At 58.8% G+C, this 27109-nt stretch overlaps 3 protein-coding genes and 1 long non-coding RNA gene across 4 annotated transcripts; 2 read left to right on the forward strand and 2 right to left on the reverse strand.

Annotated features, from left to right (window-relative positions):
* The first annotated feature begins 4826 nt into the window (after positions 1-4826).
* Positions 4827-11544, forward strand: GFUS (GDP-L-fucose synthase). Its single transcript, XM_027722773.2, has 10 exons — positions 4827-5209; positions 7331-7445; positions 7648-7776; positions 7853-7926; positions 8137-8270; positions 8374-8438; positions 8978-9044; positions 9123-9202; positions 9308-9407; positions 11017-11544. Exons 1-10 carry the CDS (start codon positions 4878-4880, stop codon positions 11070-11072), a joined length of 1152 nt encoding a protein of 383 aa, XP_027578574.1. The 5' UTR covers positions 4827-4877; the 3' UTR covers positions 11073-11544.
* On the reverse strand, positions 11496-12008 carry LOC120325187. Its single transcript, XR_005567068.1, has 2 exons — positions 11937-12008; positions 11496-11836 (listed from the first exon to the last, which is right to left on the reverse strand). It is a non-coding gene; the product is annotated as an uncharacterized LOC120325187 (long non-coding RNA).
* Positions 12009-13870: 1862 nt separating this feature from the next.
* Positions 13871-16490, reverse strand: LOC120325186. Its single transcript, XM_039390827.1, has 6 exons — positions 16161-16490; positions 15663-15747; positions 14527-14634; positions 14299-14442; positions 14045-14221; positions 13871-13959 (listed from the first exon to the last, which is right to left on the reverse strand). Exons 1-6 carry the CDS (start codon positions 16242-16244, stop codon positions 13871-13873), a joined length of 687 nt encoding a protein of 228 aa, XP_039246761.1. The 5' UTR covers positions 16245-16490.
* Positions 16491-17369: 879 nt separating this feature from the next.
* On the forward strand, positions 17370-26771 carry PYCR3 (pyrroline-5-carboxylate reductase 3). The gene is made up of 6 exons (XM_039390828.1): positions 17370-17466; positions 20392-20456; positions 22096-22275; positions 22876-23088; positions 23183-23275; positions 26421-26771. The coding sequence occupies exons 1-6, from the start codon at positions 17385-17387 to the stop codon at positions 26601-26603; spliced, it is 816 nt and encodes a 271-aa protein (XP_039246762.1). The 5' UTR covers positions 17370-17384; the 3' UTR covers positions 26604-26771.
* Positions 26772-27109: the final 338 nt, after the last annotated feature.

Genomic DNA, 27109 nt, shown 5'->3' on the forward strand with positions numbered 1-27109 from the left:
AACCCTTGGACTGGAATGGGGGCAGGATTCCTCCTCCCTGCAGCCCTGCGACGTGTCTGAGCAGCCAGGCCTGGCGGGGTGTCTGCCTCGCCCCTGGGGTGTCTGCCTCACCCCAAACCCGTGCCAGAGACGCTCGTTTCGGGCACAGCCAGCTCACACGGGTTCAAGGGAGCACTGGGAGGAGGCTCAGATCCACGTTGCCCACATTCCTCTCTCCCATCCACCCCGGGAAATCCACGGCCCCTTCCCAAGTTCTCTCCTCCCCATCCTTAGGTGACGCCAAGCAGTGGGATGTGCTGGAGGACACCCTCCAGGTGGCACCTCTTCCAGTGGCTCTCCCAATGGGATTCACATCCACCCAGCGCCCAGAACAATTCCAAACCCTGTCAGGGAGCAGTGGAATGTTGGTCTCCCTTCAAGAGGCCTGGACTTGACCAAACCCAATATGATGATGGCAAGGACATTCCCAAGCAGCAAGTTCTCCCAATTCCATGAATTGCAAGTCTAGGAATATCTGTGGCCACCACTGCCATCCCCATCCCATCCCTCCGTGTCTGCAAAACTGTCCCACGTTTTTGGATAATTCCCATTGCCAAAGGGTTGCACGCTGGTGGGAAGCAACCCCCAATCCCTACAAAAACTGGCACGGGCTCTGCTGCAGGACAGGACCTGGAAAGAGGGTCACCGGGAGTTAAAAAAGAGCCACAAAGCTGGAATTCTATGGGAGAGGGATGCTCAGAGCTGGGGGGGGTCTCACCTGGGCTCCTGGAGCTGCAGCTGCGAAGCCCCATCCCGAGCCAGCTTCCACCTGGGAATTCCATATCCACCTGCCCCCCTTTCCTGGGAGGGATGGGGAGGGCAGAGCAGGGAGTGGGGCTGGACCCAAAACCCAACCAGTCCCAGAGAAATAGGTCACCACAGGGAAGCTTCGTTCTGGGAACGACGGCGTCAGGCGGAGCGGCGGGACGGCATCTCTGACAGGATCTGACCAAGCCACCCGAGCTTCATCCTGCTGGAAGGTCCTGGGATGTCCTCTGGATCACACAGACGCCCTGCCCAGATGAGCTAATGGCTCATGCTCCAGGCTTTCATCCTTGAATCCCAAGACCTTGTGAGATGCTATCTGGGTTGATATTTGATGAGCAAGCGAGTCCTGCTCCATCCCGTGCGGTCACCGCGACTTCAGCCCTTTCCCTTGTGATCTTCCCTCGTGCTCCCATGTTTTTTTTGGTCATTAGCTCTGGAATTAGCATGTTTAAGCCTCCAAAATTACCATATTTAATGCAGCACCGTGGTTATTCGGGTGCTGTCACAGCAGCTCTGGCTGCGCCGCCTCCCAGCGATTCCTTGGCTGGAACGGGTTATTCCTAAATAGTCTCCAAAGGAGGCAGCAGGAAGGTCTTATCCTCCCACCAGCACCCAGAAAACCTTCCTTAGCTTTTTTGTCCCATCCCTGGAAGTTCTCAAGGCTGGGTTGGACAGGGCTCGGAGCAAACTGGTCTAGTGGGAGCAGTGAGATGATTTTGAAAGGTCCCTTCCAACCCCAAACCCTTTTATTCCATAATTTTACCCCGGAGTGAGGTGGAAATGTGGACTGTGACTCATCCCAACATCCACGTGAGGTTTTTTTCCTGCCAAACCTCGGTGTCTCGTGGAAGATGCAGGACAGACATGGAGAGGGAGCTTCAGTGCTCCCTCAGTGGGAGATCAGCCAGGGAATCCCGTGGCATGGAAGGGGGGGAATAAAACCAGGACTGAAGTCGCTCCTGGGAGTGGGATTTTGGAGCTGGGAAAGGCCTGGGAGGGGTGGGAACTCAGCCAGCTGGGAATGAGGACTGACACTTCCATCGGACACAGGGATAAGGTGACATCTTTTAATGTGCAGGGGGGAAAAAAAATTACACCCCCCCAACTTCCAGGAAAGGGGTCCCCAAGGATTCAGTTTTCCCTGCGACTTTCCCAAAGGAAAAGGGCACATTTCCAGGTCTCACCCAGGAGAGAAGGTAGGAAAAAGCCGTGATATTCTACTACTCCTCTACACTGGGGCCATCCAGGGCTTTGAGGGGGAAAAGTGGGAATTCCTGGCCGGGTCTCCCTTAATTCCATTTTCAGATTCTAATTTAGAGCAAAGGCCCTGCCTTTGCCTCAAGGAAATCCCGAAGGAAATGCCGGCTGGAAGTGGGGGTGGGAGGGGATGCCTTACAAACCCTCCCCCACCACGGGAAAGCTCTGCTCATTTTTAATCTCAGTTTAAGTGCATTACAGATGATTAAAACCTGTTCTCATCAAAATCCCCTTTGACGAGCCCCTTTGGGGGAAGGGGGGAACTGGGCACCCCTTTTCCCTTCCCTGAGCCCCCTTTTCTGCCCCTGCACCCCCTTCCCTGCCTCTGTTCCCCTTCCCGTTCCTTCCTTGAATTCCCTTCCCTGCACCCCCTGCCCTGAGTCCCTTTACCTGTCCCTGCACACCCTTGTAGCCCCTCCCCATCTCCCCTTCCCTGACCTTGCACCCCCTTTTCCTTCCCCCGCACCCCTTCTCTTCCCACTTCCCTGCACCCCATTCCTTCTCGTGAATCCCCTTCCCTGCTCCTGCACCTCGCTCCCTTCCCCCTTCCCTGTTCATTGTCCACCCTTCCCTTCCCTTCCCAAACCTTCCCTTCCCAAACCTTCCCTTCCCAAACCTTCCCTTCCCAAACCTTCCCTTCCCAAACCTTCCCTTCCCTTATCTCCTTTTCCCCGCTTTTTCCCCCTGCACCCTTCCTTCCTCACACCTCCTCCCCTCAGCCCTCTTCCCTTCCCTGCACCCCATTCCCTGCTCCTGCACCCGGGCAGGGACTACATTTCCCGACAAGCCACGCGGCAGCGACCGGTGACGGCGGCGGAAGCGGCCGAACCCAGCCGAGCCCCCTCCGAGCCGACCCGAACCCAGCCGACCGCATCCGAACTCACTCCAGTGCACCCGAACTCACCCGAGCGGAGCCGAGCCCCCTCCGAGCCGACCCGAGTAGTCCCGAGCGCAGCCGAGCACCTCCCGAGCGGCTCCGAGCGCAGCCGAGCGGCCCCGAGCGCAGCCGAGGGTGAGACGCGCCCCCCGCCCCATTAAAGGGCCATTTGGGGGTTTAGGAGCACCCCCAAACTGGGGGGTCGGGGGGGAATAGAAGCGGGAGGGGTCCCCAAAGTGGGGGGGCAGGAGGGCGGGAGGCGCAGCGGGTGGAGGGGGGTGCAGGAGTGGGATTTGGGGGGCGGAGGGGATTAGGACAGGATTTGGGGTGCAGGGCGCACACCTGGGTGCAGACTTGGTTTTTGGGGTGGAAACCTGGGGGTTGGGGTGCAGGGGAGGTTTGGGGTGCACAGCTGGGATTTGGGGTGCACAGCTGGGATTTGGGATACAGGGAGCACAGCTGGGTGCAGGCTTGGGTTTTGGGGTGGAAACCTGGGGTTTGGGGCGCAGGGGAGGTTTGGGGTGCACGCGTGGGTGCAGAGCTGGGGTTTGGGGTGCAGGAGAGGCATGAGGAGCAGAACTGGGACTTGGGGTGCAGGAGGAGACCTGGGGTGCAGGGAGGGATTTGGGGTGCAGGGAATTATTTGGGGTGCAGCCCTGAGGGTGCAGGAGGAGACTTGGGGTGCAGGGAGGGATTTGTGGGGGCAGCCCTGGGGGTGCAAGGGGAGATTTGGGGTACAGAGGGTGATTTGGGGGTGCAGGAGACGATTTGGGGCAGAACCTTGGGGGTGCTGGAGGAGATTTGAGGGTGCAGGGGGTGATTCGGGGGTGCAGGGGTCGATTTGGGGCCCAGCCCTGGGGGTGATTTGGGGGTGCAGGGGGAGATTTGGGGGTACAGGCGTGATCTGGGGGTGCAGGGGGAGATTTGGGGCCCAGCCCTGGGGGTGATTTGGGGGTGCAGGGGGAGATTTGGGGGTACAGGGGTGATCTGGGGGTGCAGGGGGAGATTTGGGGGTACAGGGGTGATCTGGGGGTGCAGGGGGAGATTTGGGGCCCAGCCCTGGGGATGATCTGGGAGTGCAGGGGGTGATCTGGGGGTGCAGAGGGAGCTTTGGGGGTGATTTTTGGGGTACAGAGGGTGATTTGGGGGTGATTTGAGGGTGCAGGGGGAGATTTGGGGTCCAGCCTTGGGGGTGATTTGGGGGTGCAGGGTGTGATTTGGGGTCCAGCCCTGGAGGTGATTTGGGGGCTCAGGAGGAGATTTGGGGCCCAGCCCTGGAGGTGATTTGGGGTTACAGGGGGTGATCTGGGGGTGCAGGGGGAGATTTGGGGGTGATTTTGGGAGTACAGAGGGTGATTTGGGGGTGCAGGGGTTGATTTGGGATGGGAGAGGTGATTTGAGGCACAGCCCTGGGGGTGATTTGGGGGTGCAGGGGTTGATTTGAGGGTGCAGGAGGAGATTTGGGGCCCAAGCATGGGGGTGATTTGAGGGTGCAGGGGTTGATCTGGGGGTGCAGGGGGAGATTTGGGGGTGATTTTGGGGGTGCAGGGGGTGATTTGGGGTTGATTTGGGGATGCAGAGGGAGATTTGGGGGTGCAGAGGTGATTTGGGGCCCAGCCCTAGGGGTGATTTGAGGCTGCAGGGGATGATTTGGGGGTGCAGGGGTGATTTGGGGCACAGCCCTGGAGGTGATTTGGGGGTGCAGGGGGAGATTTGGGGGGGATTTGGGGGTGCAGGGGTCGATTTGGGGCCCAGCCCTGGGGTTGATTTGGGGGTGCACGGGTTGATTTGGGGGTGATTTGGGAGTACAGGGGTGATTCGGGGGTGCAGAGGGAGATTTGGGGGTGCATGGGTTGATTTGGGGGTGATTTGGGGGTGCAGGGGGAGATTTGGGACCCAGCCCTGAGGCTGCAGCCGCCCCTCCCACTCGTCCCAGATGTCCCCACGTGGCAGGTCTGGCCCCGGGGCCCGGGTGCCACCGCCCAGGTGCCACCTCCACTGTCCCCACCTGCCGACTGTGGGTGCCACGTCAGAGCCCGCCCCGCCCCTCCCCTCCTCTCCCACTTCCCTTCTCCCAGAAACACCCCAAAACTGCCCCAGAAAATGCCGCCCCCGTAGGACCTGGGCCATGACAGAGGTGACCAAGCGCATCCTGGTGACGGGGGGCACCGGCTTGGTGGGAAAGGCCATCCAGAAGGTGGTGGAAGATGGGGAGGGGCGGCCGGACGAGCGTTGGATCTTCGTGTCCTCCCGGGACGCCGACCTGACGTGAGTCGGGATTTTCCTCGGGATCCCCCACGACCTGCTCTGGTGAACCCCAAAATATCCCGTCCTAGGATTGGGTTTTTGCCTTGGAAACCCTCCCTCAATCTGCCACAGACCCCTGAAATCTCTCCTCCCAGGAATGAGTTTTTCCTTGGAATTCCCACAGTCTTCTCTGTTGACCCCACAGAACCTCAAAATATCCCATCCCAGGATTGGGTTTTTCCTTGGAAAAGCCCCAATCTGCTCTGCTGACCTCACTAAATCCCAAAATATCCCATCCCAGGATACAATTTTTCCTTGTAATCCCCACAATCTGCTCTGTTGACCTCACTGAACCCCAAAATATCCCATCCCAGGATTGGGTTTTTCCTTGAAAACACCCCAGTCTGCCACCAAACCCCAAAATTTCCCCTCCCAGGATTGGGTTTTTCCTTGAAAACACCCCAGTCTGCCACCAAACCCCCAAATTTCCCATCCCAGGATTGGGTTTTTCCTTGGAAACCCCACCAGTCACCTCTGTTGACCCCATCACACCCCAAAATTTCCCATCTCAGGATTGGGTTTTTCCTTGGAATCCCCACAATTTGCTACTGAACAACAAAATTTCCCATCCCAGGATTGGGTTTTTCCTTGGAACCCCCCCCTCAATCTGCCACAGACCCCTGAAATCTCTCCTCCCAGGAATGAGTTTTTCCTTGTAATCCCCACAGTCTTCTCTGTTGACCCCACAAAACCTCAAAATATCCCATCCCAGGACTGGGTTTTTCCTTGGATTCCCATCCCAGGGTTGGGTTTTTCCTTGGAACCCCCCAGTCTGCCACAGACCCCTGAAATCTCTCCTCCCAGGAATGAGTTTTTCCTTGGAATGCCCACAGTCTGCTCTGTTGACCCCACAAAACCCAAAAATATCCCATCCCAGGATTGGGTTTTTCCTTGGAAAAGCCCCAGTCTGCTCTGTTGACCTCACTAAATCCCAAAATATCCCATCCCAGCATTGGGTTTTTCCTTGTAATCCCCACAATCTGCTCTGTTGACCCCACAGAACCCCAAAATTTCCCCTCCCAGGATTGGGTTTTGCCTTGGAAAAGCCCCAATCTGCTCTGTTGACCTCACAGAACCTCAAAATATCCCATCCCAGGATGGGGTTTTTCCTCAGATTCCCCTCCCAGGATGGGGTTTTTCCTCAGATTCCCCTCCCAGGATGGGGTTTTTCCTCAGATTCCCCTCCCAGGACTGGGTTTTTCCTCAGATTCCCCTCCCAGGATGGGGTTTTTCCTCAGATTCCCCTCCCAGGACTGGGTTTTTCCTCAGATTCCCCTCACAGGAGGGGGTTGTTTTTTCCCGCAGATTCGTCACTCCGGAGCTGGGTTTTTCGTCAGATGCCCCTCCAGGACTGGGTTTTCCTCAATTCCCCTCACAGGACTGGGTTTGTTTTTTTTCCCGCAGATTCCCCTCCCCAGGAAGGGGTTGTTCCGCAGATTCCCCTCCCAGGACTGGGTTTTTTGCCTCGATTCCCACTCCCAGACGGGTTTTTCCTACAGATTCCCCTCCCAGGACTGGGTTTGTCCTCAGATTTCCACTCCCAGGACTGGGTGTTCCGCGAGGCCCATCCCAGGACTGGGTTTTTCCTCAGATTCCCCTCCCAGGACTGGGTTTTTCCTCAGATTCCCCTCCCAGGACTGGGTTTTTCCTCAGATTCCCCTCCCAGGACTGGGTTTTTCCTCAGATTCCCCTCCCAGGACTGGGTTTTTCCTCAGATTCCCCTCCCAGGATGGGGTTTTTCCTCAGATTCCCCTCCCAGGATTGGGTTTTTCCTCAGATTCCCCTCCCAGGATGGGGTTTTTCCTCAGATTCCCCTCCCAGGACTGGGTTTTTCCTCAGATTCCCCTCCCAGGATTGGGTTTTCCCTCAGATTCCCCTCCCAGGATTGGGTTTTCCCTCAGATTCCCCTCCCAGGATTGGGTTTTTCCTCAGATTCCCCTCCCAGGATTGGGTTTTTCCTCAGATTCCCCTCCCAGGACTGGGTTTTTCCTCAGATTCCCCTCCCAGGATGGGGTTTTTCCTCGGAAACGCCCCGACCTGCTCCGTTGACCCCCCCCAGAGCTCCCAAATTTCCCCTTCCAGGAGCAGCTCCGAGACCAAGGCCCTGTTTGAGAGGCACCGGCCCACCCACGTCATCCACTTGGCCGCCATGGTCGGGGGCCTCTTCAAGAACATCCGCTCCAACCTGGATTTCTGGGTGAGCCCACGGAAAACCGGCACCGTCGGGATCCCCGGGATGGGGGATATGGGGACGCAGGGATAGGGGGGCTCCTTCTGCTTCCAGAGCCAAGAGCTCCGGTGGCTCCGGGAGTTATTAACGAGCCGCCGCTCGCCGGGCGACGAAGGGATTTGGGGAATCTCCCAAATCCCACAATCCCGACAAATCTCTCCTTTCCCAGAGGACAAACATCCACATCAACGACAACGTCCTGCACTCGGCCCACGAGATGGGGGTGGAGAAGGTGGTCTCCTGCCTCTCCACCTGCATCTTCCCAGACAAGACCACGTATCCCATCGACGAGAGCATGGTGAGCGCTCCCGTCCCCGCACGACATTCCAGGGAATGTCCCTTCCCCGCTTACCGCTCCGCTCCCGTATTCCCAGATCCACAACGGGCCCCCTCACAGCTCCAACTTCGGCTACTCCTACGCCAAGAGGATGATTGACATCCAGAACAGGTGAGGGAGGGACACGCGGGAGCCCCTTCCCAGGGTGGAAACACCCCTTGGTTATCGAGGCAACGGGAATCCCGTGGGATTCCCGGGATTTAAACGGCGCCGGGGTGGAAGGTGGGGAGAGATACCTGGGATCGGCGGGTGAAGGTGCTGCTGGCTGGGGTCTCGTGGGGCCGTTCCAGTGGCTGATTTCCCGCCCCTGCTGCCATCCAGGGGTTATTCCGAGCAGCACGGCCGGCGCTTCACCGCCGTCATTCCCACCAACGTCTTCGGGCCGCACGACAACTTCAACATCGAGGACGGCCACGTCCTGCCGGGGCTCATCCACAAGGTCCACCTGGCCAAACGTGAGGGTGGCAGCGCTCCTGGGGGGGTTTTTTTTTGGGAAGGGTTTTCCAACTCTCCACCTGCTCCGCGAGGTGGTGACGGCCGCGCTCCTTCCTCCCGCAGAGTCCGGCTCCGCTCTGACCGTGTGGGGAACGGGAAAGCCCAGGAGGCAGTTCATCTACTCCCTGGTGGGTGGGGCCTTGGGAAGCAGGGAATGGGGCTGGAAAGGCTGGAATGGGATCCAGAGGGGTCTGAGCCCACCTGGCTTGTCCTGGGCCATCCTCAGGGTTGGGTTCCCTTGGCATGGGAGGGCAAAGCCAGGAGACAGTTCATCTACTATTCCCAGGTTTGGGAAGCAGGAAATGGGGCTGGAAGGACAAAGCCAGGAGACAGTTCATCTACTCCGTAGGCTGTGGGGCCTTGGAAGTAGGGAAGGGGGCTGGAAAGGCTGGAATGGGATCCAGAGGGGTCTGAGCCTGCCTGGCTTGTCCTGGGCCATCCTCAGGGTTGGGTTCCCTTGGGATAGGAGGGCAAAGCCAGGAGACAGTTCATCATCTACTCCCTGGGGTGTGGGGCCTTGGGAAGCAGGGAATGGGGCTGGGAAGACTGGGAGTGGGACCCCAGAGGGGTCTGAGCCCACCTGGTTTGTCCTGGGTTGGGTTCCTTGGGAATGGGAACGCTGGGAACAGCAGTGACCCCCCCAAGGGTTGTCTGCTCTTCCCCCCAGGACCTGGCCCGGCTCTTCCTTTGGGTCCTGCGGGAATACGACGAGGTGGAGCCCATCATTTTGTCAGGTGAACCTCCCCCCCAGACCTCCCCCTGTCCATCCCCTCTCCACGAGGGAACAGCCACGATCCCGTCCTTCCCCGCAGTGGGAGAAGAAGACGAGGTGTCCATCCGGGAGGCGGCGGAGGCCGTGGCGGAGGCCATGGATTTCCGGGGAGAGCTCCTCGTATCCTTCACCGGGGAGGGCTCCTGGGGGGGATCCCACGCTCCACCAGGACACGGTGGGGGCAAAGCAACGCCCATTTTCCCTCCTTAATCCCTGCCATCCCAGTTTGACCCCAGCAAGGCCGACGGGCAGTTCAAGAAGACGGCCAGCAACGCCAAACTCCGGCGGTACCTGCCCGGCTTCCAGTTCACTCCCTTCAGGAAAGGTGAGGTGGGGACATGGAGGTCCTGCCTCTGCCAGCCTTGGTGCCATCAGGGTGGTCCATCCTTCGGGATGAGGGTGGTGGAACACTGGCACGGGGTGTCCAGGGACGTTGGTGGTTTCTCCGTCCCTGGGAAGTGTCCAAGGTCAGGTTGGATGGGGCTTGGAGCAAGCTGGGATAGTGGGAGGTGTCTCTTTGCACAGTGGTTGGATGAGATGACCTGAAAGAGTCCCTTCCAATCCAGCCCATTCCATGATTCTGTGAAGAAAATCCGTACCCAAATCCCCAAACCCATCCCATGATTCTGACCAAAATCTGTCCCCAAATCCTCAAACCCATCCCATGATTCTGACCAAAATCCATTCCCAAATCCCCAATCCCATCCCATGATTCCCTGACCAAAATCCATTCCCAAATCCCCAATCCCATCCCATGATTCTGACCAAAATCCATTCCCAAATCCCCAATCCCATCCCATGATTCCCTGACCAAAATCCATTCCCAAATCCCCAAACCCATCCCATGATTCTGACCAAAATCTGTCCCCAAATCCTCAAACCCATCCCATGATTCTGACCAAAATCTGTCCCCAAATCCTCAAACCCATCCCATGATTCTGACCAAAATCCATTCCCAAATCCCCAATCCCATCCCATGATTCTGACCAAAATCTATTCCCAAATCCCCAATCCCCATCCCATGATTCTGACCAAAATCTGTCCCCAAATCCTCAAACCCATCCCATGATTCTGACCAAAATCCATTCCCAAATCCCCAATCCCATCCCATGATTCCCTGACCAAAATCCATTCCCAAATCCCCAAACCCATCCCATGATTGTGACCAAAATCTATTCCCAAATCCCCAAACCCATCCCATGATTCCCTGACCAAAATTCATTCCCAAATCCCCAATCCCATCCCACGATTCCCTGACCAAAATCCATTCCCAAATCCCCAAACCCATCCCATGATTGTGACTAAAATCTATTCCCAAATCCCCAAACCCATCCCATGATTCCCTGACCAAAATCCACTCCCAAATCCCCAAACACATCCCATGATTTTATGACCAAAATCTATTCCCAGTCCCATCCCATGATTCTATGACCAAAATCTGCTCCCAAATCCCCAAACTCACCCCATGATTCTGTGACCAAATTCTGCTCCCAAAATCCCTGACTTATCCCATGATTCCGTGACCAAAATCCATTCCCAAATCCTCAAACCCATTCCATGATTCTCTGACCAAAAATCCATCCCAACCCCAACCCATGATTTTCTGACCAAAAATCCATCCCAAACCCCCAAACCCATCCCATGATTTTATGACCAAAATCTATTTTCAAGTCCCATCCCATGATTCTGTGACCAAAATCTGCTCCCAAATCCCCAAACCCATCCCATGATTCCGTGACCAAAATCCATTCTCAAATCCCCAATCCCATTCCATGACTCTATGACCAAAATCCATCCCCAAACCCATCCCGTGATTTTATGACCAAAATCCATCCCAAATCCCATCCCACAATTCTATGACCAAAATCTGCTCCCAAAACCCATCCCATTTTATGACCCAAGTCCATTCCCAATCCCACCTTCTCCCTCCGCAGCCGTGAAGGAAACCTGTGCCTGGTTCGACGCCAACTACGCCGACGCCAGGAAGTGACGGCACCGGGATCACCGGGATCATCCTCTTCCAACTCAGGGTTGTCCTTTGCTGGGGCAGAGGACAGGGCTGGGGGGGGTGACAGGGACAATTCCAAAGGGAAAAAAACAGGAGCCCAGGGAGCAGCTCCCACATTCCTGCCCCGTGCCGGGAGCGGCGCGGGACGCCCAGGGCAGGGAGGGGCGGGAAGGTCGGAGTATCCCAAAGGGATCCCAAATTAGGTGGTAGGAAGGAGCCACCGTGGTGGTGTCCAAGAGGATGGTGAGCTGTTAATGAGCTGCGCTAATTACCTGGAATTAGGCCTAATAACGGGAAGGGGATCGGGATTCCGCGGCACAGGGACGGCAGCCAAGGGATTCGCTGCTGGCTCTTGGCACATGGGGATGATCCCACGGGATAAGGGGGGACCAGAGCGGGAAAGACTCCAGCTGGAAACGTGGCATTTATTAAAATATATGCAAATAACCAAATATATGCAAATAACCTAAAATTGGCGGGATGAGGAGCCTCTGCCCCGAACCCACATCCAACGGCATCCACGTATTCTCCGCCAGGATCTGGGAGAGCCAAAAAAAAAAAAAGAAAGGGGGTTTAAAAGCCCTCAGGGAGGGGGTGGAGGGTCAAAAGCAGGGGATGAATCCATGGCCGAGCTGCTGCCGGAGGCGTGGATGTGGCACAAGTCCTTCCCGGGAATGGCTTTCTTCCGGCATCGCTGCCCGGCCCTGGTGAGCGCCCGGCACAGGGAGCGTGGGGACAGCAGGGACCTGCAGGGGACACGCCCGTCAGCCCCCCCAGGAGGCCACAGCCCACGCTGGGGTGACACCAGGCCCTGGGGAAGGGACGGCCCGGGTGGTCGGAGCTCACGTGGTGGCCCTCGGGATGCAGGGATTGGGCTCCCGGCGCTTCCTGGTGTCCGTGACCGGCTCCGGCGTCGCCTGGTGGGGAAGAAAGGGTTTAGGAGGCCCTTCCAACCCATCCTGTGATTCTGTGGCCAAAATCCACTCCCAAATCCCCAAACCCATCCCATGATTCCCTGACCAAAATCTGCTCCCAAATCCCCAAACCCATCCCCTGATTCCTTGACCAAAATCCATTCCCAAATCCCCAAACCCATCCTATGATTCTGTGACCAAAATCCATTCCCAAATCCTCAAACCCATCCCATTATTTTATGACCAAAATCCATTCCCAAATCCCCAAACTCATCCCCTGATTCCCTGAACAAAATCCATTCCCAAATCCCCAAACCCATCCGGTGATTCTGTGGCCAAAATCCACTCCCAAATCCCCAAACCCATCCTATGATTTTATGACCAAAATCCATTCCCAAATCCCCAATCTCATCCCCTGATTCCATGACTAAAATCCACTCCCAAATCCCCAATCCCATCCCATGATTCCCTGACCAAAATCCATTCCCAAATCCATTCCCAATCCCCAATCCCATCTCATGATTCCCTGACCGAAATCCATTCCCAATCCCCAAACCCATCCCATGATTCTGTGACCAAAATCCATTCCCAAATCCATTCCCAATCCCCAATCCCATCCTATGATTCCCTGACCAAAATCCACTCCCAAATCCCCAAACCCATCCCATGATTCCGTAACCAAAACCCATTCCCGAAGAGCAGGTTTTTGAGGGACAACCCCAATTTGGGGACATCCCATCCAGCACCACTTACCCCACGTGAGCTCCGCGTCGTCCTCCGGCCACCAGGAACAGGTGACACCCATCCTACGGAGCCGGGAATGTCCTGGGGCTGCTCCGGGTGCGAGGGCTCTGGAAGAACATGGAGACACCTCCCAGTGCTCCAGGCGGAGGTTGGGGACACTTGGAATGGTGCCACGTGCCCTGGCAGAGCTTGGGGACGCTCTGGGATGACACTGGATGGGGACACTGGATGGGGGGGACACGCCAGGGTGTTGGATCTGTGTCCTGGATCCCCACATCTCCTACAGCGTGGTCACCTCGCACGCAGCTCATCTCCATCCTGTCCAGCTCCTCCTGGAGCAGCTCCAGGTCGCATTCCCTGCATGGGAAGAAGGACAATCGGCTCCTATGTCACCACCATGATGGTCTGTGAGCAGCTCTCCAGCCTCTCCACCCCCTTCTCCCAGCAGGAACAGGGCAGGGAGCTGGGATGAGGTGCCCCAAATCCGTAGGGAAGCCACCAAGATGTCCATCAAGGTGGACAATGGAGGTGTCTCCTGTCCCTTCCTGGGAACCTCTGCCAGGAGGCTCCAGGATGGGGCATCCAGGATGGGGCACCCAGGATGGGGCACCCAAGCACGGGGCACCCAAGCACGGGGCACCCAAGCACGGGGCACCCAAGCACAAATAGGTGCCCAAAATCCATAGGAAAGCCATCAAGGTGTGTCCTGTCCCTTCCCAGGAACCTCTGCCAGATGGTTCCAGGATGGGACACCAAGGACGAGACACCAAAGATGGGACACCCAGGATGGAACACCCAGGATGGGACACCCAAGCAGAAATAGGTGTCCAAAATCCATAGGAAAGCCATCAAGGTGTGTCCTGTCCCTTCCCAGGAACCTCTGCCAGGTGGCTCCAGGATGGGACATCTGGGAGGAGACATCCAAGCAGAAACAGGGCAGGGAGCTGGGATGAGGTGCCCAAAATCCATGGGAAAGCCATCAAGGTGTGTCCTGTCCCTTCCCGGGAACCTCTGCCAGGTGGCTCCAGGATGGGACTTCCAGGATGGGACACCCAGGGTGGAATGCCCAGGACAGGTCCCACCAGCTCCCAAGGGTGCCACGCCCACCCCCTCAACCCTCTCCTATCTCTCCGGGGTGGAGGTGAGCCGGTGAGGGATTTTTTCCCGGGAAACTGCCGGTCGGATCCCTCTGGATGCCACCAGCTGCTGTCCTGCAGGACAACAGGAGGGTGGGAGAGGGCAGAGCACCCCCAGGGTGGTGTGTCCCCATCCAGGCGTCCCCACACCCGTCCCCACCTGCCACAGCAAGGGCCAGGAGAGCGGAGAGCTCCGGGATTCCGAGGGCGCTGGAAGCCAGGAAAAGGCGGAGGAGGAGGAGGATCAGCCAGAGCAGCGCCAGCACCAGGAGAAGAACCAGCAGCACTGAGTAGGAGCCGGGTGGGATGAAGGTGGAGGTGGCACTTGGGCTCTGACCTGTGGGATGAGATGGAAAAACCTGGAATTGGCACCCACCGGCTCCCATCCGCGCTCCAGCCCCTATTCCCGCTCACCATCCGGGCTGGGAACGGCCTTGAGGCGCTCCAGGTGGTTTTCCAGCTGGCTCTGTGTGTCCTCCAAGGCCTCCAACATCAGCTCCAGGCTCTGGTTGAGCTTCTGCAGCTTCTCCATCACCTCCCGAAGGACCAGGGCACTCTCTGCGGGTGGGAAAGATGGATACGGTGGTGGGATGAGCCTGGGAAAGTGAAAAAAGCTGGGAATGGGGTTTGCTGGGTTCCCACCTCGTCGGGGATAAACATCGCGAGGTCTTTCCTGCTCCTGAGGGAGGTGGGATGGGAAAACCCGGTGTCCTTCCCCGAGCTCTGCAGCCCCCCGGCTGCTCCCATTCCCTGTGGAGGAGGGATAAGAGGTTGGATCAATCCCAAGGTGGGACAGGGGGATTCTCAGCATCCTTGGATCAACCCAAAACCCAGGGGGATGTCTCAGCATCCTTGGATCAACCCAAAACCCAGGGGGATGTCTCAGCATCCTTGGATCAATCCCAAATCCAGGGGGATTCTCAAAATCCTTGAATCAATCCCAAACCCAGGGGGATGTCTCAGCATCCTTGGATCAATCCCAAGGTGGGATATGGGGATGTCTCAGAATTCCTTGGATCAATCCCAAGGTGGGATATGGGGATGTCTCAGCATCCTTGGATCAATCCCAAGGTGGGATATGGGGATGTCTCAGAATTCCTTGGATGAATCCCAAGGCAGGGGATGTCTCAGCATCCTTGGATCAATCCCAAGGTGGGATATGGGGATGTCTCAGCATCCTTGGATCAATCCCAAGGTGGGATATGGGGATGTCTCAGCATCCTTGGATCAATCCCAAAGTGGGACAGGGGGATGTCTCAGCATGTCTGGATTAATCCCAAAGTGGGATATGGGGAATTCTCAACATCTTTGGATCAATCTCAAGGTGGGATATGGGGACGTCTCAGCATCCTTGGATCAATCCCAAAGTGGGACAGGGAGATGTCTCAGCAGCCTTGGATCAATCCCAAATCCAGGGGGATTCTCAGCAGCCTTGGATCAATCCCAAGGTGGGATATGGGGATGTCTCAGAATTCCTTGGATCAATCCCAAGGCAGGGGATGTCTCAGCATCCCTGGATCAACCTCAAGGTGGGATATGGGGATGTCTCAGAATTCCTTGGATGAATCCCAAGGCAGGGGATGTCTCAGCATCCCTGGATCAATCCCAAGGTGGGATATGGGGATGTCTCAGCATCCCTGGATCAATCCCAAGGTGGGATACGGGGATGTCTCAGCATCCCTGGATCAATCCCAAGGTGGGATATGGGGATGTCTCAGCACCCTTGGATCAATCCCAAACCCAGGGGGATGTCTCAGCATTCCAGAGCCAGCTCGTACCCATCCGGTGGGCGACGTCCTCCAGGAGCTGGACCACGGGGGTCTCATCCAGCGCCAGCCTCATCCAGGTCTCCCCCAGCTCCTCCTGTGGGGAATATTCAGGAAGTTGGTGACGGGGGGTGACCCCAAACCCCCCCCATCCCCCAGGGAGGTGCCCACGGACACCCCAAAACGAGCCCTCAGCCCCCCGGGGTGCTCCCAGCGCAGGGTGGGGGCCCAGAAAGGGGGGAATTTGGGGTGAAAAATACGAAAAAGAGTGTGAGAACCGCCCCAGAACTTGACCTTCACGCCCCAAAAAACACCCCCACACCGAGCAAGGCGAGGCCTGGGGTGGGGGGGTCCCAGGAACCCCCATTTCCCAGCCGGGGGGGGGGTCCCACCCTGGATGGTGACAGGAGTCCAGGGGTGACACCTCCCGGGCTGGGGCTTCATCCTGGCACTGGTTGTCACCTGTGGTGTCTTGAGGGGGTCCCCAGTTCCCTGGGGGAGGGTCCCCACCTCCTCTGAGGGGGCAGCGAGGCCCAGCCCCCCCAAAATCCCGGCGCAGAGGAGCAGCAGAGCCCGGGAGCTCCAGGGCAGCATCGTGGGAATGGGGGGGTCCTGTGGGGAGAAGAAGGTTGGGAGAAGCCCCTCAGATCCAGGGACAAATTTTGGGACCCCCTACCCCGAATTTGGGGGGACCAATCCCACTGAGGGGACCCTCCCATAGTCCCAGGGGTGCCGATGATGGTCCTGTGGGGAGAAGGGGGTGGGAAACACCTTGGAGTGGGGAGCACATCCATGGACAAATTTGGGGACTTCCCCACCTCAAATTTGAGGGACCCATCCAACCTGAGGGGACCCCCCCATAGTCCCAGGGGTGCCGGCAGTGTCCTGTGGGGAGAAGAGGGTGGGAACCCCCCCTGCGCCCACGGACGAACTGTGGGACCCCTGTCCCAAATTTGGGGGACCCCCCCATAGTCCCAGGGGTGCCCAAGGGGGTCCTATGGGAAGAAGAGGGTGGGAAACACCCCCCACACCAAAATCGATGGACAATTTGGGGATGTCCCCACCCCAAATTTGGGAGACCCACCCCACTGAGGGGACCCCCATAGTCCCAGGGGTGCCGATGGGGGTCCTATGGGGAGAAGGGGGTGGGAAACACCTTGGAGTGGGGAGCACATCCATGGACAAATTTGGGGGACTTCCCCACCCCAAATTTGAGGGACCCACCCAACTTGAGGGGACCCCCCCATAGTCCCAGGGGTGCCCATAGGGGGTCCTCTAAGGAGAAGAGGGTGGGAAACTCCCCCAAGCCCACGGACAAACTGTGGGACCCCCGTCCCAAATTTGGGGGACCTTCCCATAGTCCCAGGGGTGCCGGCGGGGTCCCGTGGGGAGAAGAGGGTGGGAAACCCCCCCGCGCGCCCACGGACAAATTTGGGGGTCCCACCCCACCGAGTGACCCCCCCCCGCAATTCCCAGATGTCCCGAGGGCTCCGCCGAGCACCCTGGGGGGGTGGGGACATATCGCGACCCGTCGGGGACCCCCCTCAGGACCCCCCCAACCAACCACGTGGCGGCCGCGCGCCTGCGCAGATCCCCCCCTCGGCTAAGCCGCGCCCCTTTATAGGCGGTTCAGCCAATAGGAGGGAGGGGCGGGGCGGGCGGGGCCATGTGGTGGGCGGGGCGGTGTGGGCGTGGTCTCTGCGAGGGGGCGTGTCCCGCGGCGGGCCGGGGGCGATGGAGGAGCCGCCGCTGTGGGTCGGGTTCGTGGGCGCGGGGAGGATGGCCGGGGGGCTCGCCCGGGGGCTCCTGCAGGCGGGTACGGCCCGGGGAGGCTCGGGGGGTCAGGGGGGACCCTCAAACACGGGGAGGGGAGGGGGCGTGGGGACAGACCCTCCCTCCTCTTGCCTCCGCGTGTCGCTGTCACACGGGGAGGGGACATGGGGACAGTCCCGGTCTGGGGATGTGGCGGGTCACTGACCCACGGGGAGGGGACGTGGGGACGTGGGGAGAGTCCTGCACTGGTCCCTCACCGGGGGGAACTGGGGGGGGTCCCGTGCCACGGAAATGGGAGGGGACATGGGGACAGCCCTATCCTGTCCCCCTCCCCGCGGTCCCTGTCCCCCAGTCCTGGTCTGGCACCTCCACGGGGGATCTGGGGGGTCTCTCATCCACGGGGGTGGGAGGGGACATGGGGACAGGCCTGGTCTGGAACCTCCCCGGGGCGCCTGAGGGGTCCCTGACACACGGAGAGGGGACATGGGGATATGGGGACAGGCCTGGTCTGGCCCCTCCCTCGGGGTCCCTGCCATCCCCAGGGTCTCCGACCTTCAGTACAGGGACATGGGGACAATCCTGGTCTGGCTCCTGCCCCGGGGTTTTGGGAAGTCCCTGATCCACCGAGAGGGGAGGGGACATGGGACAGTCCTGGTCTGGAACCTCCCCGGGGGATCTGGGTGGTCCCTGATCCACGGGAGTGGAGGGGATATGGGGACAGCCCTGTCCTGTCCCCCTCCCCGCGGTCCCTGTCCCCCAGGCCTGGTCTGGCACCTCCACGGGGGATCTGGGGGGTCTCTCATCCACGGAGGTGGGAGGGGACATGGGGACAGGCCTGGTCTGGAACCTCCCTCGGGGTCCCTGCCATCCCCAGGGTCTCTGACCTTCAGTACAGGGACATGGGGACAATCCTGGTCTGGAACCTCCCCGGGGGGCCTGAGGGGTCCCTGACACACGGAGGGGAGACATGGGGACATGGGGACAGCCCTGGTCTGGAACCTCCCCGAGGGATTTGGGGGGTCCCTGATCCACGGAGAGGGGAGAGGACATGGGGACAATCCTGGTCTGGAACCTCCCCGGGGGATCTGGGTGGTCCCTGATCCACCGAGAGGGGAGGGGACATGGGGACAGCCCTGTCCCCCTCACTAGAGTCCCTGCCCTCCCCCGGGGCTGTGTCCTCCCGTTCAGGGACATGGGGACAACCTGCTCGTGGTCCCTCCTCTGCGTCCCTGACCTCCAGTGGAGGGACATGGGGACAGCCCCGACCTGTCCCTCTCCCGGGGTCCCTGCTCTTCCTGGGATCCCTGTTCCACAGATCAGTGCGGGGACATGGGGACATCCCTGTCCTGCCCCTCTCCTGGGATCCCTGCTCTTCCTGGGATCCCTGTCCCACAGATCAGTGCGGGGACATGGGGACATCCCTGTCCTGCCCCTCTCCCGGGATCCCTGCTCTTCCTGGGATCCCTGTCCCACAGATCAGTGCAGGGACACGGGGACATCCCTGTCCTGCCCCCTCCCTGGTGTCCCTGTCCCACAGATCAGTGCAGGGACATGGGGACAGTCCTGTCCTACCCCCTCCCTGGTGTCCCTGTCCCGCAGATCAGTGCAGGGACATGGGGACAGTCCTGTCCTACCCCCTCCCTGGTGTCCCTGTCCTATAAAACAGTGTGGGGACATAGGGACAGTCCTGTCCTGTCCTATTCCCCTGGAATCCCTGCTTTCCCTGTCCCACAGGTCAGTGGGGACATGGGGACATCCCTGTCCTGCCCCTCTCCCAAAATCCCTGCTCTCCCTGGTGTTCCCATCCCACAGATGAGTGCAGGGACATGGAGACAGTCCTGTTCTGCCCCTCTCCTGGGTCCCTGCTCTTCCTGGGATCCCTGTCCCACAGATCAGTGTGGAGACATGGGGACATCCCTGTCCTGCCCCCTCCCTGGTGTCCCTGTCCTATAAAACAGTGTGGGGATGTGGGGACATGGGGATAGTCCAGTCCTGCCCCCTCCCTGCTGTCCCTGTCCCACAGATCAGTGGGGACATGGGGACATCCCTGTCCTGCCCCCTCCCTGGTGTCCTTGTCCCACAGATCAGTGGGGACATGGGGACATCCCTGTCCTGCCCCTCTCCCGGGATCCCTGCTCTTCCTGGTGTCCCTGTCCCACAGATCAGTGCAGGGACATGGGGACAACCCTGTCCTGCCCCTCCCTGGTGTCCCTGTCCCACAGATCAATGTGGGGACATGAGGACAGCCCTGTCCTATTCCCCTGGAATCCCTGCTTTCCCTGTCCCACAGGTCAGTGGGGATATGGGGACATCCCTGTCCTGCCCCTCTCCCAAAATCCCTGCTCTCCCTGGTGTTCCCGTCCCACAGATCAGTGCAGGGACATGGGGACAACCTTGTCCTGCCCCCTCCCTGGTGTCCCTGTCCTATAAAACAGTGTGGGGATGTGGGGACATGGGGATAGTCCTGTCCTGCCCCCTCCCTGCTGTCCCTGTCCCACAGATCAGTGCAGGGACATGGGGACATCCCTGTCCTGCCCCCTCCCTGGTGTCCCTGTCCCACAGATCAGTGGGGACATGGGGACATCCCTGTCCTGCCCCCTCCCTGGTGTCCCTGTCCCACAGATCAGTGGGGACATGGGGACATCCCTGTCCTGCCCCCTCCCTGCTGTCCCTGTCCCATAGATCAGTGTGGGGACATGGGGACATCTCTGTCCTGCCCCCTCCCTGCTGTCCCTGCCCCACAGACAGTGGGGCCACAGCCCTTCCCTCCTCCCCGGGTGTCCCTGATTGTCCCCGTGGTGTTCCCAGCAGGATCCATCCCCATCCCCCTTTAATCCCACTGGGATCCTGCAGGGACTGGGGGAGGGAATCACATCCCTGTGGAGCTCGGGGGGGGGGTCCCCACCACCCTGGGGCCGCCCTGGGTGCTCAGGACCCTAATCCTGCCCCTGTCCCTGCGTATCCCAAGGGAAGGTCCCGGCCGGCAACATCCTGGCCAGCGCTCCCTCCGATAAAAACCTGGAAGTTTGGAGGGTGAGTGGGGCCTTTTCCCCCTTTTCCCACCCCTTTGGCTCATCCTTCCTGGATCTGGGTGAGATCCAGGCACAGGGCCCCGAGCTGTGTCCCTACATCCGTGTCCAGGGGGGCTGGGTTTGGGGGGGCTGGGTTTTGGGGGTGCTCTTTTTTAGGGGGCTGATTTTGAGGGTGCTGATTTCGGGATTACTGGTTTTGGGGGTTTGGGGTTTTGGGGTTGCTGATTTGGGGGTTACTGTGTTTTGGGGTTTTGGGGGTTTTGGGTTGCTGATTTGGGGGTTACTGGGTTTTGGGGTTGCTGATTTTGGGGTTACTGGGTTTGGGGTTGCTGGGTTTAGGGTGCTGGTTTTGGGGTTGCTCATTTTGGGGTTACTGGGTTTTTGGGGTTGCTGGGTTTAGGGTGCTGGTTTTGGGGTTGCTGATTTTGGGGTTACTGGGTTTTGGGGTTACTGGGTTTAGGGTGCTGGTTTTGAGGGTGCTGATTTCAGGATTGCTGGTTTTGGGGTTTTGGAGGTGCGGGGTTTGAGGTGCTGGTTTTGGGGTTGCTGATTTGGGGGTTACTGGGTTTTGGGGTTGCTGGGTTTCGGGTGCTGGGTTTTGGGGTTGCTGATTTTCAGGATGCTGGTTTGGGATTGTTGATTTTGGGGTTGCTGGGTTTTGGGGTTACTGGGTTTACGGTACTGGGTTTAGGGTGCTGGTTTTGAGGGTGCTGATTTTGGGATTGCTGGTTTTGGGGTTTTGGAGGTGCGGGGTTTGGGGTGCTGGTTTTGGGGTTGTTGATTTGGGGGTTACTGGGTTTGGGGTTGCTGGGTTTAGGGTGCTGGGTTTGGGGTTGCTGGGTTTTGGGGTTACTGGGTTTACAGTGCTGGTTTTGGGGTTGCTGGGTTTGGGATTGCTGGGTTTGGGGTTCTGGGTTTTAGGGATGCTGATTTTAGGAATGCTGGTTTTGGGGTTGCTGGGTTTGGGATTGCTGGGTTTGGGGTGCTGGGTTTTAGGGATGCTGATTTTAGGAATGCTGGTTTTGGGGTTGCTGATTTTCAGGATGCTGGTTTGGGGTTGCTGATTTTGGGGTTGCTGGGTTTTGGGGTTTCTGGGTTTTGGGGTTACTGAGTTTTGGGGTTTCTGGGTTTTGGGATTGCTGATTTTGGGGCTACTGAGTTTTGGGGTTTCTGGGTTTTGGGATTGCTGATTTTGGGGTGCTGGGTTTTGGGGTTGCTGGGTTTACGGTGCTGGTTTTGGGGTTGCTGATTTTTAGGATGCTGGTTTGGGGTGCTGGGTTTGGGGTGCTGGGTTTTAGGGATGCTGATTTTAGGAATGCTGGTTTGAGGGATGCTGATTTTTAGGGTGCTGGTTAAGGGGTTGATGCTGAGGTTGATGGGTTTTGAGGTGCTGGTTTTGGGGTTGCTGATTTTTAGGCTGCTGGTTTGGGGTTGCTGATTTTGGGATTGCTGTTTTGGGGGATGCTGGGTTTCAGGGTGCTGCTTTGGGGGTTGATAGTTTGGGGGATGCTGGTTTTTAGGGTGCCAGTTTGGGGCTGCTGGTTTTTAGGCTGCTGGCTTGGGGTTGCTGGTTTTTGGGATTGATGGGTTTTGAGGTGCTGCTTTTAGGGCTGTGACACCTCTCCCTGTCCCGTGGGCAGGAGTTGGGGTGCAGGACCACGCACTGCAACCTGGAGGTGGTGCAGAGGAGCACCCTGGTCTTCCTGGCCACCAAACCCCACGTGCTCCCGGGGGTCCTGGAGGAGATCCGGCCTGCCGTGGGCACCCACCACATCGTGGTCTCCCTGGTGGCCGGAGTCACCATCCAGACACTGCAGAGGGTGAGCCTCCTTCTCCTCCTCCTCCTCTTCTCCTCCTCCTCCTCCTCCTCCTCTTCTCCTCCTCCTCCTCCTCCTCCTCCTCCTCCTCCTTCTCCTTCTCCTTCTCCTTCTCCTTCTCCTCTGTCTCCTTTTCCTCCTTTTCCTCCTCCTTCTTCTCTCCTTCTCTTCTCATTTTCTCCTTCTCCATCTCTCATTCTCCTCTCCTTTTCCTTCTCCTTCTCCTCCTCTCCTGCTTCTTTGTCTTCTCCTTGTCCTCTTCTCGTTTTCCTTCTCCTCCTTTTCCTCCCTCTATTCTTCCTCCTTCTCCTTCTCCTTCTCCTTCTCCTTCTCCTTCTCCTTCTCCTTCTCCTTCTCCTTCTCCTTCTTCCTTTTTCTTCTTTTCCTCTCCTTCTTCTCCTTCTCCTTCTCCTCCCTTTCCCCCCCGGCCCCACAGAGGACGCACCCCCGCGGCCTTGTCCCCACCTGGTTCCCCTCCCCTCCCGCTCCTTCCCCACCTCCCCACTTCTCCCCCAGCCCCTCTGGGTGACCCCCCCAGTGTCCGGGACACCTTTGGGTCCTTCCCGGTGCCGTCTCCCCTTCTCCCATCCCGTCTCTCCGCAGCTGCTCCCGCCCTGGACGAAGGTGCTCCGGCTGATGCCCAACCTGCCGTGCGTGGTGCAGGCGGGCGCCATGGTCTTCTCCCGGGGCAGCAGCGCCGGCGACAAGGAATCGGCTCTCCTGAAGAACCTCCTGGCGTCCTGCGGGCTCTGCGAGGAGGTTCCCGAATCCTACATCGACATCCACACCGGCCTCAGCGGCAGCGGCGTGGCCTACGTGAGCGCCGGGGCGGAATTCCCACCCCGTCGGGATGGGGGGGGCTCTCCTCGCCCCCCGGCTCACCCCGGATGTCCCCGTTGTCCCCCCCCAGGTGTACCTGTTTGCCGAAGCCTTGGCCGAGGGCGCGGTGAAGATGGGAATGCCGGGAGCCTTGGCCGGCAGGATCGCGGCGCAGACGCTGCTGGTGAGTCGGGAACCGGCGGCGTTGTTCCCTTCCCGCCTTTCCTGCTCCCTTCCCGCCTTTCCTGCTCCCTTCCCGCCTTTCCCATTCCCTTCCTGCCTTTCCTGCTCCCTTCTGGCCTTTCCTGTTCCCTTCCCACCTTTCCCGTTCCCTTCCCACCTTTCCCGTTCCCTTCCCACCTTTCCCGTTCCCTTCCCGCCTTTCCCATTCCCTTTCCGCCTTTCCCACTCCCTTCTCGCCTTTCCTGCTCCCTTCCCGCCTTTCCCATTCCCTTCCCGCCTTTCCCATTCCCTTCCCACCTTTCCTGTTCCCTTCCCGCCTTTCCCATTCCCTTCCCGCCTTTCCTGCTCCCTTCCCGCCTTTCCTGCTCCCTTCCTGCCTTTCCCGTTCCCTTCCCGCCTTTCCCATTCCCTTCCTGCCTTTCCCACTCCCTTCCTGCCTTTCCCGTTCCCTTCCCGCCTTTCCCGTTCCCTTTCTGCCTTTCCCGTTCCCTTCCTGCCTTTCCCATTCCCTTCCTGCCTTTCTCCCATTCCCGTCCTGCCGTTTACCACCCCCTTCCTGCCTTTCCCGTTTCTCCTTCCCACCTTTCGCCCGTTCACTTCCCCCCCTCCTGCCTTTCCTGTTCCCCTTCCTGCCTTTCCCATTCACTTCCCCTCCCGCCTTTCTTCCCGTCCAACCTTTCCTGCTCCCTTCCCGCCTTTCCCGTTCCCTTCCCGCCTTTCCCGTTCCCTTCCCGCCTTTCCCGTTCCCTTCCCGCCTTTCCTACTCCCTTCCCGCCTTTCCCGTTCTCTTCCCGCCTTTCCCGCTCCCTTCCCGCCTTTCCTGTTCTCTTCCCGCCTTTCCCGCTCCCTTCCCGCCTTTCCTGTTCCCTTCCTGCCTTTCCCGCTCCCTTCCCGCCTCTCCCGCTCCCTTCCCACTTTTCCCGCTCCCTTCCCTCTTTTCCCGCTCCCTTCCCACCTTTTCCACTCCCCTCCTGCCTTTCCCATTCCCTTCCCGCCTTTCCCGCGCTTCCCGCCCAGCCCTGGGCTCCACGATGGCCGTCGGGGCGAGGGAGGAGGTGCCACTTTTGGGGTGCTGGGTTTGGGGTGTTGTTTTTGAGGGTGTTGGTTTCGGGGTGCTGGTTTTGGGATTGCTGGTTTTGGGGGTACTGGTTTTGGGGGTGCTGGTTTTGGGGTGCTGGGTTTGGGGTGCTGGGTTTGGGGTTCCTGGGTTTTTTAGGGTGCTTGGTTTGGGGTGCTGGTTTTGGGGTGCTGGGTTTTGAGGGTGTTGGGTTTTGAGGGTGTTGGGTTTGGGGTTGCTGGTTTTGGGGTGCTGGTTTTGGGGTGCTGGTTTTGGGGTTGCTGGGTTTGGAGTGCTGGTTTTGGGGTGTTGGGTTTTGAGGGTGTTGGGTTTGGGGTGTTGGGTTTTGAGGGTGTTGATTAAGGGGTGCTGGTTTTGAGGTGCTGGGTTTGGGGTGCTGGGTTTTGAGGGTGTTGGGTTTGGGGTTGCTGGGTTTGGGCCTTTTGGTTTTGGGGTGCTGGTTTGGGAGTTGCTGATTTTGGGGTCGCTGTTTTTGAGGGTGCTGGTTTTGGGTGCTGGTGTTGGGGGTGCTGGTTTTGGGGGTGCTGGTGTTTGGGTTGCTGGGTTTGGGGTTCCTGGTTTTTTTAGGGTGCTGGGCTTGGGGGTGTTGGGTTTGGGGTTGCTGGGTTTGAAGGTGTTGGTTTTGGGGTTGCTGGTCTTGGGGCTTTGGGTTTTGGGGTTCCTGGGTTTTGAGGGTGCTCATTTTGGGGTTCCTGGTTTTGGGGTTGCTGGTTTTGGGGTGCTGGGTTTTGAGGGTGCTGGTTTTGGGATTGCTGGTGTTGGGGGTGCTGGGTTTGGGTTGCTGGGTTTGGGGTTCCTGGGTTTTTTAGGGTGCTGGTTTTGGGGTGCTGGTTTTGGGGTTGCTGGTTTTGGGGTGCTCGGTTTTGAGGGTGTTGGTTTTGAGGATTTTGGGTTTGGGGGTGCTGGGTTTGGGGTCCGGATTTTGGGGTTCCTGGGTTAGGGGTTGCTGGTTTGGGGGTACTGGTTTTTAGGGTGCTGGGTTTGGGGTGCTGGTTTTAGAGGTGTTGGGTTTGGGGGTGCTGCTTTTGATGGTGCTGGGTTTGGGGTTCCTGGTTTTGAAGGTGTTGGTTTTGGGGTGCTGGCTTTGGTTTAGCTGGTTTTGAGGTTGCTCGTCTTGGGGCTTTTGGTTTTGGGGTTCCTGGGTTTTGGGGGTGCTGATTTTGGGGTTGCTGGTCTTGGGGCTCTTGGTTTTGGGGAGCTGGTTTGGGGGTTGCTGATTTTGGGGTTGTTGTTTTTGGGGCTGCTGGTTTTAGGGGTTGCTGGATTGGGATTTGCTGTTTTTTAGGGTGCTGGGTTTGGGGTCCTGGTTTTGAGGTCACTGGGTTTGGGGTTGCTGGGTTTTGAGGGTGTTGGTTTTGGAGGTGCTGTTTTTTCTTTTTTAGGGTGCTGGTTTTGAGGAGGCTGATTTTAGGGATGATGGTTTTGGGGTTCCTGGGTTTTAGGGCTGCTGGTTTTGGGGTTGCTGTTTTTGGGGTTGCTGGTTTTGGGGGTGCTGGTTTTGGGGTTCCTGGGTTTTGAGGATGCTGATTTTAGGGCTGCTGATTTTGAGGATGCTGATTTTAGGGCTGCTGGTTTTGGGGTTCCTGGGTTTTAGGGCTGCTGGTTTTGGGATGCTGGTTTTGGGGTTCCTGGGTTTTTTAGGGTGCTGTTTTTGGGGGGTGCTGTTTTTGGGGATGCTGGTTTTGGGGCTGCTGGTTTTGAGGATGGTGATTTTAGGGCTGCTGGTTTTGGGGGTGTTGGGTTTTGAGGATGCTGATTTTAGGGCTGCTGGTTTTGGGGGTGTTGGGTTTTGGGGATTGCTGGTTTCGGGGTTGCTGATTTTAGGGCTGCTGATTTTGGAATTGCTGGTTTTGAGGATGCTGATTTTAGGGCTGCTGGTTTTGGGACCCCCACGAGGGTGAGAGAGGAGGTTCTGCCTCCCCTCCTGCCTCCCTTCCCCTTCTTGGCCCCCCAAAAAACGAGGCCACCCTCAGAAGGCGGCGGCGGCGAAGGCCGCGAGCCGATCCCTCGCCGGGACGGCGCTTCCCGGAGGGGTCGGATGGTTTGGGAGGTGCCCTTTTTATCGTAGGGCGCTGCCAAGATGCTGCTGGAGACCGGGGAACACCCGGCAAAGCTGCGGGCGGACGTCTGCACCCCCGGGGGCACCACCATCCACGCGCTGCACCAGCTGGAGAAGGGAGCGCTCCGGGCCACCGTCATGAACGCCGTGGAGGCGGCCACCAACCGCGCCTGGGACATGGCCAAGGACTAGTTGGCCCGGCTCTTGTCCCAGGAAAGGGTGATGGGGACCAAAACCGGCCTCTTCCAGGAGATCCCGACACCCTCGGGAGAAGCTGGAGGGGGGGTGGGAAGGTGGCGTCGGGCACGTGTTACCTCAGCGGGGCCGCGGGCAAATAAACGTGGGCACACGTGGCTCCTCCGGGTGCCTTTGGTCCCTGGGGGCTGTGGGAGCCACCACGGGGTCACCACCCAGCCATGGGTGGCTCCTCCGGGTGCCTTCGGTCCCTGGGGGGTGTGGGAGCCGCCACGGGGTCACCACCCAGCCATGGGTGGCTCCTCTGGGTGCCTTCGGTCCCTGGGGGCTGTGGGAGCCGCCATTGGGTCACCACCCAGCCATGGGTGGCTCCTCCGGGTGCCTTCGGTCCCTGGGGGCTGTGGGAGCTGCCATGGGGTCACCACCCAGCCATGGGTGGCTCCTTGTGGTGCCTTCGGTCCCTGGGGGGTGTGGGAGCCACCACAGGGTCACCCCCCAGCCAT

This window comes from Pipra filicauda, unplaced genomic scaffold, assembly GCF_003945595.2.
Source record: "Pipra filicauda isolate LSUMZ 115617 unplaced genomic scaffold, ASM394559v2 scaffold875_size61878_pilon, whole genome shotgun sequence".
Taxonomy (NCBI): Eukaryota; Metazoa; Chordata; class Aves; order Passeriformes; family Pipridae; genus Pipra; species Pipra filicauda.